At 44.0% G+C, this 22,639-nt stretch overlaps 1 protein-coding gene across 4 annotated transcripts in view; it reads left to right on the plus strand.

Moving 5' to 3' along the window:
- FARP1 (FERM, ARH/RhoGEF and pleckstrin domain protein 1) overlaps nucleotides 1-22,639 on the plus strand; it is a 288,803-nt gene that overhangs the window by 162,736 nt on the left and 103,428 nt on the right. For 3 of the 4 annotated variants that reach the window (XM_073795366.1, XM_033843754.2, XM_073795367.1), the window contains exon 3: nucleotides 19,599-19,703. The exons of the other annotated variant lie outside the window; for it this stretch is intronic. In XM_073795366.1, coding sequence (XP_073651467.1) covers nucleotides 19,599-19,703 — 105 coding nt within the window. The remainder of the gene's footprint in view (nucleotides 1-19,598; nucleotides 19,704-22,639) is intronic. 4 annotated transcript variants of the gene reach the window in all.

The raw sequence follows: 22,639 nt of genomic DNA on the forward strand, positions 1-22,639 counted from the left end.
CCTTAACCCTTTTGAAGTTCACTGTTAAGTACATTCATGTTGCTGTGCAGCCAATCCCTAGAACTTTTTCATCCCGTGAAACTGAAAGACATCTGTGAGCACCCAAAGGACTTGACATCAGGGGAAATGCCTTGAGGAGTTCATCATACTAGAAACTTAGTGACTTCTTTGGGATGGTGACTAAAATGACCGTGATCAATCACAGTACTTTTTTTCTTTCAGCTGGGAAATGTCGAAGGGATTTATTCTCTCCATAAACGCAATTCATTTGATAGTCTCCTTTCTTTTCCCTCGGGGCCAAAATTGGATCCAATTTATGGGAAATCCCAAATTGTAGGCCTCCCCCTCCTTCACTCCTTTCAGTACTCATCCTACTAATCTTTAGATTTTTTTCAGATGTCTTTTTAATATGATGTGTTTTCAATTCTGTCCCTTCTTAAACAGACTTAACTAATGTTTTGTGGAACTTCCCACCCCGCCCCCCAAAAAGTGGCAGATTTCAAGTTTCCTTTAAATTGTAATGGTGACATGGTTTTATTTAGTTGGGGAGGGGGTGATGTGTGGAAGAGAGTGTGGAAAGATCTTGAGTTTTGGATGCTGGGGGAAGAATGGGCACAGTGGTGGACCTGGACAGACAGCCTCTACCAGCTGCAATAGGAAACGAGCTGTCTTCTACAAAATAAATATTTATTTGAGATACAGATTGCCAGTTCCTCTGTAAATTTTGCTGTGCAAATCGTTTGTGGGCGCATACATGCACACCCACACGTGCATGCAGGTTACCGTTAATTAATGGATCTGTTTCATTCCTTCTGAGTTGCTTGCAGCATATCGTGTCAAGTGATTTTCTGTTTCCCCACTGGATCCCAGTGTGTCTTTGTATCTGGTGGTACCTGAGCTTCTCTAGATACAGAATATCCTGCCTCGTATTATATCTTATAACTGTAACCTTTCTTTAAAAAAGAAAAAAAAAAAAGCTAACCATGGGCCCACCCAGGAGTAAGAAAAGAATTAGAAGGCAAGAGGGAGGACTACTACTGTCTGGGATTTGGGGAGAAGAAGACGCCACGAGGCAGGAAGAGCAACCTTCTTCCTGAAGCTGGCATCTTCTCTCCCATCCCTTTTATAGTTAGACCCTGTTGGAGGTGGCAGCTCATTGCTTTCCAAGACAAACTGTTATGCAGTTGAATACTTTTATTTTAGGATATTGATTCTCTTAAACTAAAAATCTCCTTTCCTGTAAGTTTTTACTTTCCCTTTCCCGTAGTCTTGGAGCCCCAGCCTGTCCTGTTTCTCTGGCTGGAGCGACAGCCCGGCTCTCCATTATCAGCCACAGGGTTGGCTGCTCTTGAGTTTGGAGTCAGCTGCGTCCACAGTATTTGTTGTTGGAACGGTCCCGGGTTTGCCGTTCTTAGGAAGCGGAGAACTAGGTGTTGTACATTTTGCTAACGTTAAATTTTCTTTGCTGGTTTCTGTTTTCTGCTACCTGCTAAATCTCCGTGTCCCGTACCTCTCTTCCTGAATCCTTCCATACCTCAGAGGTCACCTCTCTGCAGAAAGACAAGAGCAGATGTATTCTCCAAGGATGGTCATATTCCCAATGATATGGGTAAAGTTCTCCTCCCACTATTCTTCTTTCAAATGTAAAATTTGTTTTGATATAGTACCCAGAGGTCTTACTTTGGTCTGCTGTAACAGATACAATAGACTGGGTGGCTTATAATCACTAGGAATTTATGCCTCACAGTTCTGGAGGCTGGGAAGTCCAAGATCAAGGTGCTGGCCGATTTGGTGTCTGCTGAGAACCCAGCCTTGGTTTCTAGATGGCTGTCTTCTCCCTGTGTCCTCACACAGAGGAAGGGACAAGAGAACTCTTGGGGATCTCTCTTAAAAGGGCACTAATCCCATTCATGAGGGCTCCACCTCCTAATACCATCACATTGGGGATTAGGTTTCAACATATGAACTTTGGGAGGACACCTACATTCAGTCTTTTGCACCAGCGGGGCTGAGTTTATGCATCTGATGTTGTAGTAGGAGAAATTATTTCTTTCCTGTATTTCAACAGCCATCTTCCCGTGAGTACTGAAACAATACTTCTAGAAATATATATTTACCTTTTTTAACAATATCATTAGATCCATCTTTACACTCAGCTTATTATTGATTTGATTAATAAAACCATTGACCTTTGTTCCTTGTTCTCTCTCTCATGTAGTGTTCTTGGTATTTGGGTAACCATACGATGTTCCTAAAAATGAAGGCTCCTGCTTGCCTCGTTGGCTTGCTGATCAAATTCAGGTTAGGCTGGTCATTTTTGGAGTAAACAGTCTCGTTAGCACTCTGCCAGCTTCTTCATTCGTGAACTGTTGCAGACTTCTGGGTGGAGGGTTACAAGCTGAGATCCAGGGGAAATGCAGGGCCTACCTATCTTGCTAATGCATCTTGTACCTGTGAAGGCAAAATCAGGTTCCCTAATTCAAAATTACACATGGGTCAAAAGTCATTGATAAATCAGAGAGGTACCCTCTCGAACACACACTCAGAAGATCTTTCAAGAGCATTTATTTATCTTACTATTTATCGCGTTTCCAGTTTGGTCTTGCTAGAGCTGTCCTACAGAAAGAATTTGTAGCTGGGGAGTTGCTGCAGCACAGCGTGTTGTTTAGAGTTAATGTCTTATGTGTTAAAAAAAAAAGAAAAAAAAAAGAAAAAACTGGAACCACCAAGTCTGAAAGCTGCACTTTGTTCCCAATACCCTGAAACAGCCACCGGGCATTTCAGCAGAGAAAACAAAGCTTGTTTTATCGCTGCTCTTCGTAGGTTTGCCTGACAGGCTTGGAGGCACATTGAGCTGAAACGGAGCTGTTAATGATATAATAAATGCTTTTGAAATTTTTCCATCGGGTAATCCATCAATAGATTTGACTGTTTTGAAAAATGAATGAAAATCAAACAGGCGCACATGGCTCACTCTGCTTGGTAATGAATAAACATATGCCAAAGAACATTCAAGTGCATGTGTGTTGCCTGCCTGTAGTGTGTTACTTATGCTTTATACTTTTGTTCCATGCAGTTAATTAAACCAGGCTGGCCTATAGTGTACTTAAAGAAAGAAAGATTTGTTTTCACAGGCTCAGACTTGGAGATTTAGTCTTCCTTGCTTTCTTTTGTGTTTTCAAATTGTGGTTAAAAACACATAACATTTCCCACCTTACCCATTTTTAAGTGTGCACTTTTGGTAGTATTAAGTATATTCCCATGCTTGTAAAACACCTCTCCAGAACTTTTTCCATCTGCAAATCTGAAACTCTACCCCCTTTCCCCCTGATAACCACCATTCTACTTTCTATGAATTTGTTCCCTGCTTTCTTTTCCAAATATATTCATTTCTGAGTCTTCTCTCCTGCTTAGGTTCAATTTGGGCCAATCATGCCTTTTAAGGAAGAGAGACCAATCCGTAATTTTCACAGAGGTTTCGTAAAATAGAGCGCCAGCATACCCCCGTGAGTATGTGGGGCTCTAATTAGCATTTCTTTTGGCATCACTGTTTAAAATTTGTTAAAGTCATCTTGCATGATGAACTAAGAAATTAGGCGGTGAAAGGCCGATCCAAGCTTTTAAAAACTAGACCTTTTTCTGGCCTCTCTCCACCAGAATTGAATCTTAAGTACCCAATTTCTAGGCAAACTTGTGAACTCTATTTCTTATCAGGGTGTATTTAATTTTCAACAGGTGACAGACTGTCTCAAAAACATGCTTATTGCCCCCCCCCCCCCGGTATTTTAGTTTAATTTGGCTTTAGCACTAATGTAATTGTTTGTAAATTTGGACAGAATGCATTTAACAAGTCCACTCCACTGATAGAATGCCGTCACCCTGAATAACCCAAAATTGCGGGGAACACACTGAGTTTTCAGTTGCGCGCGTCCCTTGCCGTTTGTCACCACTGCAGGTGAATGTTTCGAATGCTATTGAACCACAGAGGACTGTTTTTAAAGGTAGTTCTTATTGCTTGCTTTTGTTTTTCAGAAACATCTGTATGTTTCAAACATGGCTTTTCTCTCAGTGGTGATATTGGGAGACCGTAGGCTGCCCACGTTACTGAATTAGAATTCGGCAGGATTTTGTATAAAAGACGTGATCTATACCTGTGCTTTTTATTATATATCTTACATTTATTTGCCTTTTATTTTCCCGCCACTGAACTCTGAATAGTGGTGGTGGTACAGAAAATTGAAGTATCACTAAAGTGCTGATTGCTGGGATGTTCTACCTTTTTTATTATTTATTTATTTTTTTGTGGTACACGGGCCTCTCACTGTTGTGGCTTCTCCCGTTGCGGAGCACAGGCTCTGGACGCGCAGGCTCAGCGGCCATGGCTCACGGGCCCAGCCGCTCCGCGGCATGTGGGATCTTCCCGGACCGGGGCACGAACCCGCGTCCCCCGCATCGGCAGGCGGACTCTCAACCACTGCGCCACCAGGGAAGCCCTGTTCTACCTTATAAAAAAAAATTTTTTTTTAACTTTTTATTTTATATTGGGGTATAGCTGATTAACAACGCTGTGATAGTTTCAGGTGCACAGCAAAGCGACTCAGCCATACATATACGTGTATCCATTTGCCCCCAAACTCCCCTCCCATCCAGGCTGCCACATAACATTGAGCAGAGTTCCCTGTGCTGTACAGTAGGTCCTTGTTGATTATCCATCTTAAATATAGCAGAGTGCACATACAGATCCCAAACTCCCTAAGTATCCTTTCCCCCCACCCTGCCCCATAACCGTAAGTTCGTTCTCTAAGTCTATGAGTCTATTTCTGTTTTGTAGATGAGTTCATTTGTATCATTTCTTTTTAGATTCCACATATAAGGGATATCATACAGTTTCTTTTTCTCGGTCTGACTTACTTCATTCGTATGATCATCTCTGGGTCCATCCATGTTGCTGCAAATGGCATTATTTCATTCTTTTTAATGGCTGAGTAATATTCCGTTGTATATATGTACCACATCTTCTTTATCCATTCCTCTGTCAATGGACATTTAGGTTGCTTCCGTGTCTTGGCTGTTGTAAACAGTGCTGCAGTGAACATTGGGGTGCACGGATCCTTTCGGACCATGTTTTTCTCCATATGTATACGCCCAGGAGTTAGCACATCCTGTCGTTAACTCATACCAGCTCTCAGGTGTTGGCTCAGTGCAAGCCCCCTGTGACAAAACCTTATTTAAAAGTAGAATATCCCATAAACAGGGTTTTCTCACAGGGGGCTTGCACTGAGCCAACACCTGAGAGCTGGTATGAGTTAACGACGGGATGTGCTAAGTCCAAGGCATCTTTCTCTTTACCAAATTTTGAACTAATCACACACAAGAGCAAACTAGTGAACCAGTTCAAAAGGAAACTGAAATTCCAGACACTCCAGAAGCACTGCATCAGGAATTGTCAGCACATTGGTGTAGCTGCTGAATAGCACTGAAAAGCACACAAACCCTCCTTTCCTTTCACGTATATAGTATATTCACAAAAGCCACCTGAAGGATAAGGCAGAGAGGCCCCATGGCCAATTACTGTTTGTGATGTGACGGTTTCACTGTGCGGTACAGTCTTCCCATAGGTGTTTCTGTCCCTGGTGACTGTTACATGACTTGATTTGTTGCACATCGTGCCCAGTTTGACATATGTTTCCCGATCCACAGAATGTCGTCTTTCATTTTCTCATTTTCCTTTTAACATTTCCCCTAAGGTTGGCCTTTCATGAGTGGCTTCCAGGTATGGCTTTTGGAAGATGTCAACTCTTTGGGCAACAGTTTCTTGCAATAAAAGTATATTCTCAAATTGGCATAAGAATCTAGACTCCAGTTTAGTGTTGTTTTTGTTAAGGACTGTGCTATTATAGTCTTCGTGAGAATTGTGGGTTTAAAATGGTTTCATTCATTCATCCATCCGTTCAGCAAATCTTTACCAGCACCCTCAGTGTATCATGCTGTTCTAGTGAACAAAACAGACAGAGATTCGTATGCAGAGCGTGCATTCTACCAGAGAGAGACTACCGTGTATGAGGAACGTTATGGGGAATTCCCTGGCGGTCCAGTGGTTAGGGCTCCGCGCTTCCACTGCAGGGGGCATGGGTTCGATCCTTAGTTGGGGAACTAAGATCCCACGTGCCACGGCGTGGCCAAAAAAAAAAAAGAAACATTATGAAGAGATGCACTGTTTTGGGTGCTAGAGAATTATAACTGAAAGGGAAAAATGAAAGAAATAGACCAGAATAAGAGGATAGAGGTGTGGGGATAAATTGTAGTTTTAAGGAGCGTGCTTAAGGTCAGCCCCATTGAGAAGCTGACATTTGTGCAAAGACTCCAAAGAGGTGAGGGAATTATCAGCGAGGATTTCTGGGGAGAGAGCCTTCCAGGCAGAGGGAGCAGTCAGTGCAAAGGCCCTGAGGCTGGTGTGTACCTGCTATGCTGAGAATGGCTGGATCAGAGTGAGTAAGGGGTGGGGGGAAACAGTTGGATATGCCATCAGACGCGGGTGACAGGGTGACATGGTGATGCGGGGGTGGAGCAAGCCCCCTGGGACCTTGATTTCCATTGTAAGAACTCTGGCTTTTACTCTTGAGTTTTGAGCAGAGGAGTGACAACATCTAATTTAGTAGATGAACTGTTGCTGATAGAACTGACTTGAGAAGCTATTTGGGAATTATTTATGTCATAAGTCAGATGGTAATCATAAGTGACAGAAGTCAAAAGCAGAGGAGAAATACAAGGGAATTGTCCTGAAAAAAAGTGTCAACAAGGTATTCAAACTGGTGAATTCGAGAAGGATGCCATAAAAGAGTAAGCTGCATGGTTTCCAAGTTCTCATGTGCCACGAACGTGTGTGAGGATCAGAATTGTTTCAGGGGGCGCGGGTTCCTTTTCCAAACTCTTCATGCTTTGGAGACTCTCTAGGGATGCATGGGGTTAGCGGAGATGGACGATTTGACGTCTCCAGGTGAGCCTGATGTTCAGAGGGCCCTCCGAATCATTGCTGTACTGCAGTTAGTTCCTTAATTAAATCCTGGCTGGTGGTCAGCGTTCCTTTCTGTTGAGTTTATAAGAACTTAAAGAATCCGTGTGTAAACCGTGCAGAACGATCCTGTGTGTCAGTGCTGTGGTTTATGGACACTCAAGGAGCTTGTTGTCTGATACTTAAAAGTGCATTCTTTTCAGGCTTTCAGTCCTTCTAACAGACGGGTCGTATTTGGGGATGTGCCTTCCGTACTTTTGTTGTATACTTATCTGTAAGTTTCTTTTGCCGAATTCTAGGGTCTATGTGCTTGTATTTCGTCTTATTCTAGCAGCTTGCTGGCAGGAAAGGACTGTTATCAACAGTGAATACATCCAGTTTTTTATCGCTTTTTAGTGCTTTCCTAGTTTGTTCATCATACAGTCTGTTTCCCACCCACCCCACTTCCTCTAATATCAACGGATCTTGATTCCCCGTCCCTTATCAGAAGATACTGGAATATAAGAGCAAATATAAACTTTATTTCATGGTGGTTAAAGTGTAGTGAGGCTTAAAGATGCTTAAGGGGGAGTTTGCGTAGCTACCAAAAGTTGGAAATAAGGCAATAAAGTTGGAAAAAGTTTCCACTAAAAATGAAGCATAATGGTTGACTAAGATTTCTTGAGTCTCTGCTAAGCTCGGGCCCTGGTGCTTGGCACTTGGTGTGTATTTCCCTCATTTACTTCTCCCAGACACCTCAGTAGGGGATATCACCATTCCATTGCTCAGAAGAGAAAATCAATGCCCAGTCTGGGCAACATAGCCTGGCATGGAAGTTAGAACCTGAGGATGCCAGAACCCGTGTCTTCCCGCTGTGCTGCTCTCAAATGTAATCTCACACGTTTTTATACATATAGTAAGTAATGGTTTCGTCCACTGGAAATGCCTCAAATGTTAGGTTCCCCTCTGTCTTTATGATGAAAATACCCTGTATGGTACTTGACTTTTTCTTACCCCTCACCTCTGAATTTACCAGTTCCTTCCAGACTGTCAGTATTTGGGAATATTTTTTCCTTTTTTTTTTCTTTTATTGTGGTAAAACACACCTAAAATAAAGGTATAAAATTTACCATCTTTAGCATTTTTAAGCATACGGTTCAGTGGCAATAAATACATTCACAGTGTTGTGCGTCCATCCCCACCATCCAGCTCCAGGCCTCTCTTCATTTTCCCAAACTGAGCTCTGTCCCCACCTGACTCCCTGCCCCTGGGAACCACCATTCTACTTCTGTCTCTTTTAGATATGCATCTTGTATTTTTGTTCTGTACTTACTTGTTTCTTTTCCCTAAGTCTCGAGCTTCTGGGCTTCCATCCATCTGAGCTTGCCGGTTTTTCAAAGGAAGAGAAGTCCTAACTCTGCCTAAAGCTCTGACCTCCTTGCAAATACATGAACGTATATTTATGGGCTGGAGCCCACCCCACCCTGAGAAGTGCATGAAAAAAGATGGAAAAATAATAGTATTTGTTTGGGAAGTTTTCTGGGGACTCCAGAAACGAGGATTGTTAAAGGATCTGACAAGCTATGTTTTCACCCTTTGATTTACATATTTTTAATTTAAAAGGCTTCTGCATAAGAAATAATTTTAAAATCCCTTTTCAGGATGGGGAAAACGTGCTCATTCTCCCTACTAATTGAAAAATGTTAAAAAACGTTTTCTGTTGAAAGTGTCTGTAAACATGTAAAATGATTTTTCTTTCACTTAATGTCCTTGGAGGTTCTCCAAGAGCCTTGGAGATTGGTTCTGAGGAAGGTCGTGTTTCCGAGACATGACCGAAGAGCTCATGTGCACGTGAAGAATGAGAACCAGGAACCCCGGGTGTCGCTGGGTTTTACAAAGGCTTCACCTTTCTGTTCAAATGTTAAGCTAAATTCAACAAAATATCTGCTTTTCTTCTTCCTTTGGGATAATAATTTTGGAGGGCAAGGTATGATATTAGGTGTATTTTCAGAAAGTTCAGGCTCAGGGGCCTGAATGCACTTTTCAGGTTTAATTAGACCACAGAGTCCAGAGAAAAAAGTGCCAAAGTAAATAGACATAAGAAAGAGGAGAGCATGTTTCTGTTGCTGGAAAGGGTGCTCTGCTTCCCCTGAGCCGTCCGAATCTGGCTTATGCTTGCCTTATTCATTATCTGCGGGATACTTTATTCCCTGTCTAATGGATATTTAAAGGAACAAAGTGTCAAGCAAGATTTTTTTAATTTCAGTAAATCTTGGACTTTTTTTTTTTTCATCTACTTCTAATCGTGATCAAAAGCCAATGAATGTCTCAAGGTCAAGAGCAGACAAACCCTGCACTACGAATAACCAAATTCTCTATAAACATTTTTGTTTTTTTGTTCACATATTACAGGTTTGCAGGAAATCAATAGAAACCTTCTACCACGTCTGCACGCGCACACACACACACACACACACACACACACACACACACAAAGTCTTGGAACGAAGGAAGATGGACAGTTCTGTACTAATGACACTGTGGTTCTAATGTAACTAAATTACAGCAAAGGAGCTGAAAGGATCCATTCTCTTTGCGGCCCGGAGTCGGGACTCTGAAATCCAATCTGAAGTGTGTTTAATGAGTGTTCTGAACGCTGGGGCTCAGTGTGGAGGGAACAAGGAGCACAGTGTGTCCCCCACCCCAGACACCGTGGCCACCCCTGGAGCCGCAGCGCTGAGGAAGAATTGCTGCGTTTGTGCACTCGGTAGATGGGCAGGCCTCAACATTTAGCTACTTTCCCCCAGAATGAAAGACTTGTCCCGGCTCCCCAGACTTTGGTTTTATAGTTGTAGTTCCTGTTCTTACTCTGCTTGGCATCTCACAGCAATGGCGATCACAGTGTTTGCAGCCAGGGCTGCTACTGGGTCCACCGTTGGGCTTTGAGTCATTTTCCTCCTCCCCCTTGTCCCCCTCGTCCCCCTTCTCCCCTTCTCATCGTCATCGTCATCGTCATCATCATCATCATCATAGCTACCACCCAGTAGAGTTTGCTGAGTTCTGGGTACCGTCCTTAGGCTTACTGTGTGCTGAGTTGTTTAATCTTCACTACATCCTATGAGGTGTTTCAGTCCTGCTCCCATTGTACAGAAGTGGAAGCTGAGGCCCAAAGAGTAACTCATCCCAGGTCACACTGCCATGGAGTGGAGATGGGGACTTTGCAAGAAGACAGATGCCTCCAGAGTTTGTGTTCTTAATTATATTATACTGCCTCTCTAAGACCCCCAGGGGCCGGAGACACAGCTGGAGAAACATGTCCCACATTTCCGCTGTTCCATTTCTTGGTTAACTAAGGAGTCCTGCTTTTGCAGCAGGTCATGACTGGTTTATATGACACTCACCCTGGCCTGCAGGGGCTGTGCCGTACTACGGTCACACCTTCCATATATATCAGACCGTATGTCCTACCGACCGGCTTTGGTGCCCCCAAGTTACAGCAGTTGCAAATGTCAGCCTCTTCCCTTGGTTTTCCCAGCAAGTTTTCTCCAGGACAGTTTGCATCATCAAAATTAGGGGTGGAAGTCTTGAAGGAGATAAGAGGGAAAATAGACTCTGAGGCTGCCGGTTAGGAGCAGATTCTCTGAAGCTGAGTTTGAATCCCAGCTCCACAGCGAGTGTCACCTTGGCACCAAGCCTGGAGTGTCCTCGGGGTGCAGCTTAGGTGTGTTGTGGGTGTGCAGATGTACCGGTCCCTCCGCCCCCAGGGCAGCTGCATCTTAGACATGATTATTGATGTCCCGTAACTGGATTTGGTTGGGACTCTGTACTGGCTTCCAGTGTGCTGTCTGGAAGTCCTGAGCCATTCTGATTCACTAGCCGTTGCTTTTCTCTCTCATAACTTTTAGAATCTTCTTTTTTTTCCTTGTGTTCCCAAACTTCCCAATAATTTGCATTGAAATGGATCGTGCTCATTCCATGAGATACTCTCTGGCCCTTTTTCAATCTTGAAAGTCATACTCCTCAGTTCTGGAAATTTCCTTATATTATGCTTGCATAATTTTCCTTCCCCTTGGGTCTCTCTGTGTAGGGGTCCCATGATTCAGATGCTGAGCCTTTCTAAAAGTCTCCCGTCCTCCCCTCCCCGCTGCCACTCTTTGGTCGCCTGGTGTAGGTTCTAGGAGAGTTTTCCACTGTATCTTTAAACTCTCACAGTGACATTTTAATTTCTGCCGTGCTATTTTTCATTTCGAAGAGCTCTTTCTTGTTAACCAAATATTCCTTTTTATAACCTCCTGGGGTTATGTTAGTTATAAACTCGGAGCTATATGAGGATACAAATTACAATGTTTTTAAAAGTTTTTCACTCTGCCCTGGCTTATCGGAAGTACTTGGCGTCTCCCGTTCCTGACCTTTTGGGTAGTTCTGTGGAATTTGACTGCTTCCTTATTGCTGCCTCTCTTCTCCTCTGTAATTAGACTGCAGTTTTCTCCTCTGTCATCTTCTAGAATTTGGGGGAAATCTCTTACCCGCTGTCTCTTCTCTCGTTTTCTCGGTTTCCTATGAATTTATTCCTTTTTTCATTCTTTTACTGTTTCTTTTAAGCAGGGTTTCTGGGTACCATGGAGATGAGCTGCGTGTATTCAGTCTGCCATCTTTAGCCACAAGTGTCACCTTCTTAATCATTTATATTAAGCCCAGTCTGCAGTGGCCTTGTGCTAAAATTTCTAAGAAAAAAAATGTATTTATGGACGGATCGGTGAGTTCCTATGAGATTCCTCCAGTTGTATTCTTGGATCTCTGTTTAACTCGCAGCTGCTGACTACATGCTCAGGGGTCAGGAAGGGGGAACTCTGGACGGAGGGCTGGTTGGTGGGAGGCTGCGTGAGCTGGGGGACTTCCCAGCCTGGACCCTGCCCCTCCCCCATCGGGGTGGAAGGGTCCAAAAGAGACTTAGGGTGTAAAAAGAACTTTGATTGTAGAATACTGCTCATATCTAGAGCAGCAACAGTAAAAAGAGGAACACCTTTTAACGATAAGCAGGAAAAGTCAGTTATCTCCTATCATGAGTGTACTACTTACTGAGTTTATTTGGTTTTTCCAGTTAGAGAAATTTTCAAGGCCAGAATGTTTATGTTATCCCCAATCCATTTATCACGTTATTATTTCATTATAATCTCTTCGTTCGAAAGGAACAGAGCAGGACGTGACGGCGTCGTCTCTGCCCCCAAGTGGCTGAGAGGTGGGTAACAGCACTGCGGAAGGTGGCTGTATGAGTTTGCTAGGGCTGCTGTAACAAAGTACCACAAACTGGTGACTTGAAACATCAGAAATTTATTCTCTCACAGTGCTGGAGGCTAGAAGTTCAAAGTCAAGGTACCAGCAGGACCATATTCCCTCTGAGACCCTGGGTGAATCCCTTCCTTGCCTCTTCCAGCTGCTGGTGGGGACCATCCATCCTTGGCGTTCCTTGGCTCACAGCCACGTCACTTGTCTCTGCCTCTGTCATCGCATGGCCTTCTCCCTGTGTGTCTCTGTCTTCACACCATCTTATAAGGACACCACTCCTTTTGGGTTAGTGCCCACCCTAATGACCTCATCTTCACTTGATCACATCTGCAAAGACCCTGTTTCCAAATAAGATCACATTCACAGGACCAGGAGTTAGGACTTCATGTCTTTTTGAGACACAGTTCAGCCCGTGACAGTGGGTTCGGTATTTTTTGCTACGGTTGCGTCTCAAGCTTGAAGTTATCCCGAAATGGAGATTGGAGCCAGAGACCGCCAAGTGCACCGGCTCTGCCTGGTGGGGGTCCACGTGTCGACATGACTGGCACCTGGCTCTCAAAGCAGAGTCTTTGCAGCATCCACTGGGAGCTTGTTAGAAATGCAGATTCTTGGGCCTCCCCCCAGCCCTCCCGAATCAGCATCTGTAGCTTATCAAGGTCTGCAGGTGATCGATGGGCACACAAATCAGAGAAGCACTGCTCCGAATCGCCTCCAGCAGAATTCTAGGACAGAATAAGCATACCTGGCTATGGGCTCTGTCCCTGGGGACATGGTCACACACATACACACAGATGTGGTAGCCAGGCTTTCCATCCCATGACGTTGCGGAGACATGCCTTTGGGGTTGGGAAATGGGACATCCTCCTCGATGTCAGCCCATTCCCCTGCCCTTAATTTTATAAACTAACATTTCCCCATCACAGTAGAAGCAACAGTGTAGAGAACTTGTGTTACGTGCCAGGGTCTTTGCTAAATACTTCGCGGTCAGAGTTGTATTTAATCCTCACATTGATCCTAAGGGGTCGACAGTATCTCCAGTCCTTTTCTGGCTCCACCTACTATAGACTGAATTGTGTCCCCACTCCCCCAGATTTCTATGTTGACACCCCGACTCCAAGTGTGGCTGTATTTGGAATAAAGAAGTAAGGTCAATGAGGTCATAAGGGTGTAGCCCTGATCCGATAGGATTAGTGTCCTTATAAGAAAAGACACTAGAGTGCATGTGCGTGCTCTCTCTCTCTCTCTCTCTCTCTCTTTCTCTCTTTCTCATAGCACTTACCATACCTTCTAAGTTAGCTGCTTTATTCTCTCACCTCTGACTCAGCGAGAGATACTTGTATTGATTTCCATTCCCTTAGCCCCTAGTACAGTGCCTGCATGTGGCTACTCACTTGACAAATGTACCTCAGGCTCCGTAAGCCATCATGGTTATTAATACTTCTACCCACCTGGTCAGAAACCCCCAAAGGGCCAGGAGGAAATCTGCCATGTTAACGACACCCGTGGTGAGGGTTAGTGGGTTATGGAAATTTGAACAATATTCTAATAGGTATTAACGGGAGGAAAAAGGGGCTGAGGCCTTTGAGAGAAGCCATTCCCTTCTGATGTAGAGGAGCATGCCCTGGTTGTCTTGGTTACCTTAATCCCAAAGGAGAGAAAAACAAAATACTTCCAGAAACAGCTCTCTGAAACCTCAGCTGATGCATATTTTGTAAAGTTGGTCAAATGTTATCTTTATCGATTTCTGTCTATGAGATTATTTCAGCAAGGCAGATTTTAGCTGTATCACATAGGGTGACTCCTTTGTTCAGACCCTTTGAGGAGGTGGGGAGAGGGTGTAGAAGACACCCCCAACCCAGAAAGAATTGTCTTTATTCTTTTAGAGGAAAAAGAAAATACTTCCTCATAAAACTTGATGTAATAGAAATAACCTGAAGGCATAGACATATTTTAAAGGCACGATAAACCAAAAGGACTTTGATTCGCAGTTTTTAATAGCTTGAAGCCCTGTGTGAATGTTCATACTATTTATTATTCAGTACTTAGTTGCCAGACACTCCCCAAGAATGTAAACCTCCTCCTAAAATTTAATTTTATAGGATTCCGTGAAAAGCCTCTTCAAAATGGAGAAAGCAGCGGGGATGCACAGTGAGCATTCAGCCACCTTATTTGTGCACTAGATTAAACTTCAGATGTCTCTTGGAGCATAATTTAAAGTAGCCAGTAAGAAAAAAGTGACAAAAATTTGCTTATGTGGTTTCACTAATCACTGGTTTGTTCTCCAAAATATGACATATGATTACTATTTGGTTTCTTCACTTCTGGACTATTTTAATCAAGACTGGCCATGTGCGGGGTCAGCCAGACTCTTAGTTTCTTAGAAGGTGTGGGAGTCTCAGAGATCTGCCTCCCTCAGCCCCAGTACAAACACTTGGGGACAATTTGAAAAACATTCATCAAGAGGTCCCTTTCATGTTAAACCATTTCTAACAGATATAGGTTTTCAGATGAAGCCTAAGTGATTTGTTTTTCCTTCCTCGTGTATGATCATTTTTGCAGCCATAAGTGTGTGTGTGTGTGTGTGTGTGTGTGTGTGTGTCTTAAAGTAAGTTACTCTTTGAGAAAGTACGTTTACAGATGAATTTTCCTGAGCGTCTCCTCTTTGTGTTCTGCCAGCCTAGTCTGCGGTGTTGCCATCTTTCCCCACATCCAGACTTTATTGACTCATTTATAGGTTTGTTTTAGCAACAAAGGGCTGGTGGCTTTGTAGCTGTTGAACCCCATCATCTGTCTCGTGCAAAGCCTGCCCCAGGTGCATAATTTGTGGTTACTTCTAACGATGTTCATATCATGCCTTTTTCTTCACCAGACACGTAAAAGAACCTTTTGTGCTGAGAAACATTAACAGCCCTTTAGCGCACACATGGATATCACTCATTCTCCCCGTGTGATACGGCTCTTCACAGACGCTCAACTTGAGCTGGGTCCTACCCCTCAGTGTTTCTCGAAGATCTAATGTAAAGGAAGTGGACTCTTGATTTTCTTGTTCTTAAAAATAGTTTAAACAGATTCTATTGTGAATAACTCTCTTCAGTCATTTGTACGTAGATGTGAATGCCATCCTCAGTTACTTTTTTTTTTTTTTTTGGTCTTTTTTTCTGCATTTTTAAATTTTGGTAAAATGAACACAACAAAAGATTTACCATTTTAGCCATTTTTAAGTGTACAATTCAGTGGTATTAAGTACATTCACAGGGTTGTGCAACCATTGCTACCATCCATTTTATATCCTGTGGTGTGAATTTTGAGCAGAATTGCTTTTAATGTGAAGTTCAAAAAATTCATTGGAGGCAAGTGTAAAGAAACGATGCTGTGGACTGAGTGAATCCACTGCTGGAAAGAAAGAGGGGATAATTTTTCTTAAAGAATGTGGATAAAACTCTTCCTGCTTCCCTTCTCTGAGATGCTTTCTCTGAAGCGGAATTCAGCCCTGGGTGCATGGATTAAACCCAGACATTTCTACACCAACCCCTAAAAGAAAGGGAAACAGTGTCCCTGAACTTTGGCATCGTGAAGTCTGTCTAGGAACATTTTAGGCCATAGCTGCCTGGTATACCTTGGGAAGTTAATGCCGTGTCCGTTTACCCATGAAATTGTCATCTAGTGACTGCATTTCAACCCTTATAAATACTTTCTAGTAATTCTACATGCTGGCTTTCCTTATACCCCTGAAGATAGCCAGTGTTCACAGGACAGTTCATATAATGCATTAAAGGCATCTATTTTACAGATGAATTTTTAGGAACTATATAATATCGTTCAAACTCTAACTTCTCCCTATATAAAAATTTGGGTCCCATTGAAAAGTCATTTTTGCATCAAAGATTTGTACAAAATAATAAATTTTAAGGAAAATTTTAAGACTTGGGACCAGGCTTATATATTAACTAGATTCCAAGCATCTATTTCCAGCCTCTTATTATTACCAAGATATGCTCAGTGTGGTCACAAAAATCTCTGCTGACTCAGTAAAGGACCTGATTCAGAGGGTAACTCTACCTCTCCTCGGGGTGTTCCATGAAGTGCTTAGTTGAACATCATTCCATAAAGGCATCCATTGTATGTTGATTTTTTACTTGTTTAGACTTCCAGCGTTGAATTGTAGAGTCTCATTTCCCAGACTCTGTAAATCTAGATGAAGTTATCAAATTCACTTAGTTCCAGGAATTCTCTGGGAGACGTGAGTGCTTGCCAGCTGGTCAGATAATTGGTGGTTCAGTTTGTAACAAATAGGAAATGTCAAGAATGGTGAGAAAGAAGAATTGTGAAACTGGAATGTGGTCTTCTCTTAAAAAGATGTTATGATGGGGCTTCCCTGGTGGCGCAGTGGTTGAGAGTCCGCCTGCCGATGTGGGGGACGCGGGTTCGTGCCCTGGTCCGGGAGGATCCCACATGGCGTGGAGCGGCTGGGCCCGTGGGCCATGGCCGCTGAGCCTGTGCTACGCAGCGGGAGAGGCCACGGCGGTGAGAGGCCTGCGTACCGCAAAAAAAAAAAAAAAAAAAAAAAAAGATCTTATGATACATGAATTCTTCCACAACTTCTTAGCACCTGGCCCATTTCTATCATGTTCTTACTAGCTAGCCTCTGTAGATTTTACTGGCCAGAGAAGAGGACCTCGAACAAGTAGCCATGCCTAAGTTATTCATACAGTTCTATGGAGGCAGGTGTGAAGAATTGAACTCAAGACCCCCCGTGAGCCTGGCTGGTGAATTCCCAAGTGCTCTCAGCATGACCGAGGGTGCGTTGCTTTGAGAAAGAAGTGGGAAATAAGATTGGTGACCAGTAATCTGTTCAGCTGTTAACACTGGATAAACATAGGGGCGTGTGGGCTGGGGTAGTGGGGGGGGGGGAATACGTTTGACAGACAAGGACGGGGTTTACACACCATTACATGTTAGTTCTGCCATCAGGGCGAGTGAAACGACTCTCCTGGTGACCCTTGGACCGGGCATTCAAAGTCTAGAGCCTGGTGAGTTTGGGATTATCCATGGAGACTACCGCATGCCCTTAGAAAACTGAATATCTTCTGGATTTCAACCATGAGGAATATGGGAGCACAAAGTGGTGTCTGTTTAAAAAAAAGAAAGATGCTTTATGGCTGGACACAGAAACATCTTTGCTGGCCCCTCAGGTCACGCTATTGGGTGGCCTAATGGATGTGCCCATCATTGTACTTGTCAGGCTCTGACTGCTACTGCCAATTAGTCTCCTGGGTTACTAATTGGCTCCTAAATTGCTCTGCTCTTAGCAGAGGGGAAGTGAAAGTATAAAACCAGTAACTGGAGACAACACTGCCTTGAAACATTTTTCTTGCAGCGTTTGATCTGTGTGGTGAAATTGGATCCATTTTGCAAGTGGGTGTTAGGAATCTACCAGATAGTGAAGAGAAACCAAGGCATAGGATTCTAAGCTCTTTAGGGTAGAAAGTGGGTTCATATATATCATCTTCCCTTTCTACCCTAAAGAGCTTAGAATCCTATGCCTTGGTTTCTCTTCACTATCTGGTAGATTCCTAACACCCACTTGCAAAATGGATCCAATTTCACCACACAGATCAAACGCTGCAAGAAAAATGTTTCAAGGCAGTGTTGTCTCCAGTTACTGGTTTTATAGATTCAGGGTATAGAAAATACATATTTCAGCAGACATTGAGGGACTGCCAGGGGCTGCGCTAGCCAATAGGAATAGAAAGGTGAACAGGTAGCCCAGAGTTTCATTGGGGAGACAGACTCATAGATGTTTAACTACAGAGAATACAGTGGAATGAGTAATTGTATTCATTTGTTCATTCATTTCAACAAGACTGGTTGGCATTTAGGCATCGTGGGTAAGGCGATTAATAACCTATGGCCTAAAAAAATAAGTAACCTATGGCCTTTACCCTCAGTTCCTATGAAGTCTAGATGAGAGTTTATGCAAAGTCTAGAGAAGAAAGCCGTACATTCTGCCACATTTGGCCGGGGGTGGAGGGGAAAGCAAGAGGAACAGGGACAGGCTTTCAGCTGCCACAAAAAGGGCATGGGATCATGAGCTGAAAAGTTACAGAAATGCACACAAATGTTAATAGCAGCTTTATTCACAATTGCCCAAACTTGGGCAACCGAGATGTCCTTCAGCAAGTGAATGGGTAAACAAACTGTGGTCCATCCACACAGTGGTATATTATTCATCCATAAAAAGAATGGAGGAAACTTCAATGCCTACTGCTAAGTGAAAGAAGCCAATCTGAAAAGGCAACATTCTATACGATTCCAACTACATGACATTCTAGAAGAGGCAAAACTGGAGAGACAATAAAACGATCAGTGGTTGCCAGGAGTTTGGGGGGTGGTGAGCCCGGACGAAGGGAGCACAGGGGATGTTTAGGCTGGTGAAACTCTCTTGTGTGATCCGGTTATGGGGGCTCTGTGATAGTATGCATTTGTTGAAATCCGGAGAACGATACAGCACAAAGAGTGAATCCCAGCGTAAAGTATGGACTTTGGATGGTGATGATGTATCAGTATTGGCTCAACAATTGTAACAAATGTACCATACTAACCCAAGATGTCAGTAAGTGGGGCCCTGGGTGTGGTGGGAGAGGTGCGTGAGAACTCTCCCCACGTACTTCCTGCTCAATTTTCTGTAAACCGAAAACCGCTATAAAAAAATAAAGTGTTATTTCTGTAATTTATTAAGTATTTACAGTGGTGTGTTGAGTTCTGCTGTACAGCAAAGAGATTCAGTTGTACATATATATACATTCTTTTTCATATTCTTTTCCACTGTGATTGATCACAGGGTACTGAATATGGTTCCCTGTGCGATGCAGTAGGACCTTGTCGTTCATCCATTGTGTATATGAGTCTGCATCTGCTGATCCCAAACTCCCAATCCATCACTCCTCCACCCCCCTCCCCCCAGCAGCCACAGGTTTGCTCTCTCTGTCTGTGAGTCTGTTTCACAGATAAGTTCATTTGTCGCATATTTTAGATTCCACATATAAGTGATGTCATATGGCATTTGCCTGTTATTTTTAAGGGGGGTAGTGCCTGGCCTTGGGGTAGGGAGAAGATGGCAGAGGTCAGCACCTAAGTGTGAGGGCAGCATGAGAAGGGAATCGGTGGTGGGCACGGGGCCGGTGACCAGGGTGTAGTGGCGGTGCTTGGTGGCGAGCGGTTACAGACTCGGGCATGAAGAGGCTTCCTGTAGTGGGAGCCGCGGTGTGCGTCCCCAGCTGCCTGTCTCAGAGGGCGTAACTCCCGCTGTTTCTGTTCCCAGCAAAGAGCCCCGGGGAAAGTGCTGCTGGATGCGGTGTGCAGCCACCTGAACCTCGTGGAAGGAGATTATTTTGGCCTCGAGTTTCCCGACCACAAGAAGATCACGGTAGGTGACGTCCATGGGATGTTGCTGTTTTACTGTCTGTTCGACTTGGGGGAGGGAAATAATTGGGACCTTCCTTGGCCATACGGAAATGTACAACAGAAAAGGTACCCAGAAAGCCCTTGTTAATCTGTTTTTGTGTGCATATGATTAGCAAGTTCAAAGAGAATACACAGTGCAGGCTGTCCCCCCTCCCCATCTCCCTCCACCTCCCCTCTAAGAACCTCCATCACCAGTGTCTTGTGTATCCTTCTGATCAGAGTCTGTGTATATGTGTACACAAACACGTAATTTTTGTTTATACTGGGGTATAGTTGATTAACAATGTTGTGTTAGTTGCATTTATTTTATTTTTATTTTATATTAGGGTATAGTTAACGATGTTGTGTTTCAACAGACACATATTTTTTTTTTTTTTTTTTTTTTGCGGTACACGGGCCTCTCACTGCCGTGGCCTCTCTCGTTGCGGAGCACAGGCTCCGGATGCGCAGGCTCAGCGGCCATGGCTCACGGGCCCAGCCGCTCCGCGGCATGCCGGGGCACGAACCTGTGTCGCCCGCATCGGTAGGCGGACTCTCAACCACTGCGCCACCAGGGAAGCCCAACAGACACATATTTTTGAAATACGATAATGTGAGGAAATAATACACAGTGCCCTGTACTCCACCCACACACTGTTCATATATCCTGGACATCTTTCCTCTTCAGCACATAGAATCCGCTTCCTTCCTTTTCACAGTTTCTATGCTGTTCTGCTGAATGGATGTGCCGTAACTTACAAGCCTGGCTGTAAAGGGTGGGATGCTTAGGTTGTACTGAATCATGTGCTTTTACAAATGGTGCTCCAGTGAACATACTGATACGTTCATGTTTGCGTTCATGGTCAGGGGTTTCTCTCGGTAGTTCGGATCCACAGGCACGGAAGTTGCATCATCCGTGGGTTTGAGCATCTTAAAGTTTGCTAGATGTGTCATGTCGTTCTTTGAAAAGGTCTCACTGATTTGAGCCCCACATTTAGAACATAGAGCACCGTTCTTTTTTCTCTTTTGGCCGATGGTACTTTCTTAAGGCTGTATCCTAGTCTACCTCTTATGAGACACCCTGTTAGGGTGTAAGTTCATGGACTGCATTTCTATTCCGTGCACACTGAGCGCCTGGAACTTTTGCTGGCCCTGCACTGGGGATCCAACAGGAGTGAGATGGAGAGAATGTATAATCCAGGTGGGGCATCGGACTGAGTCAGTGGCCAGTTCAGGACATGTGGCAGGTGGTCCACTGGAGCCCGGGGGCGTTGGGCAGTGGGAGCAACAAACAGCATTTGTGTTCAGGAAATCCTTCACGGATACTGCGAGACAGAGTCCTATGAGGCCAGGAGGAGTTGAGCTGATAAAATGTTCTAGGAAGAGGGGGCACCAGATGCCCAAAGACCAGACAGCAAGTGGGCTATTCAGAAACCTGCAGAGAAGGCTGAAGTTTAGAGGTGAGGGAGCAGGGCTCTGCTGATGGAGGTGAGAGAGAGAACCGGAGCCAGGTCTATACGGAAGGGCTTTCTGCCCCATTGCTATCTAGTAGAAACGGAAGATGAACCACTCACTTAATTTCAAGTTTTCTAGCAGTTATGTTCAAAAAGTTTTTAAAAAGTGAAACTAATTTAATAGCCTGTTTAATTTGATTTAACACATTTAAAATCATTATCATTTCAACATGTAATCAGTCTGAAAACCTACGAATAACAGATTTTACACTTTTTTCCTGCTAAGTCTTTGAATCTGATATGTATGTGACACTCACAGCCAGACCACCTGTATCTCAGGTGCTCAGTGGTCACGTGTAGCTAGCGGCCCTTGTGTGGGACAGCACAGTTCTGCACCGAGCTAATGTGTTTAGGAAGCTGGTAATGCATTTTAAAGGGAGCGTGGGGGGGAATTCCCTGGTGGCCCAGTGGTTAGGACATGGGCTTTCACTGCCATGGACCTGGGTTCAAGCCCTGGTTGGGGAGCTAAGCTCCCACAAGCCGCGTGCGAGGCACAGCCATAAATAAATAAATAATGAAATGAATAAAAAATAAAGGGAGTGTGATATGGTCTGATTTATGGCTTAGAAAGACAACTGTAGCCAGATTGGAATTGGACGAGAGTCAGGAGAGCTGTTTGGGGTTCATGGTATCGGGCTGGAGATGGTGCTGGCTGGGACTGATGCAGAGTCTGGGAATGGCTGGCGGGAACTGAGCCTGCACCTGAAGACGTGCACAAATCGTGTTTTCGAGACATACATCTAACCTCTAAGCCCTCTTTGCCGTTTTCTAGTGCTTATGTTAGCTCGAAGCTGCCCTGACTCCCTGTCCTCTTTCTGATGTGGCAGACGACCGCAGAAGGGCCACATCTAATTCCACATTCATTTATGCATCGAGCGATTATTTTGTGCCAGTGCCGCGTCCTGCATCACACTTCATACGGCAGAAGACACCTGATATGAAGGGACAGCTAGCAAGTAACAGTTACTGTTTCCAGTCATTAGACGAGCCTGCTTAGGAAGGTTGACAAGGAAACAAATAATTATCATACAGTGTAGCCAGGTCGGTGGACCATTGTTTCATAAACTTGTTTTATGTTAAAATAATGATTCTCAAGACACTTGAAGATTTGTTCTCTCATTATTTCTAGCAACGTTGCCTGTATAAGTCAGGGTCCCAACGGCTTTCCTGACTCCAGTCTTGTCCCGTTCCGATCCTGCTGGAGTTTCTTTTCTCAACCGTAAATTAGCAGTGGTGAGGGTACCAAGACTGAGAATCGTTCCGCATCTGGGTCAACCGGTTAGCTAATGGCAGAGCTAGGATTCTAACCCCATTCTTCTGACCTCAAGTTCAGTGCCTTTTGTGTTGACCTTGGGTGCTTCTCTTTGCGAGCGTTTACAGACCTATTAATCTTTCAGGGTACCTC

Source organism: Tursiops truncatus, chromosome 18, assembly GCF_011762595.2.
Source record: "Tursiops truncatus isolate mTurTru1 chromosome 18, mTurTru1.mat.Y, whole genome shotgun sequence".
Classification (NCBI taxonomy): Eukaryota; Metazoa; Chordata; class Mammalia; order Artiodactyla; family Delphinidae; genus Tursiops; species Tursiops truncatus.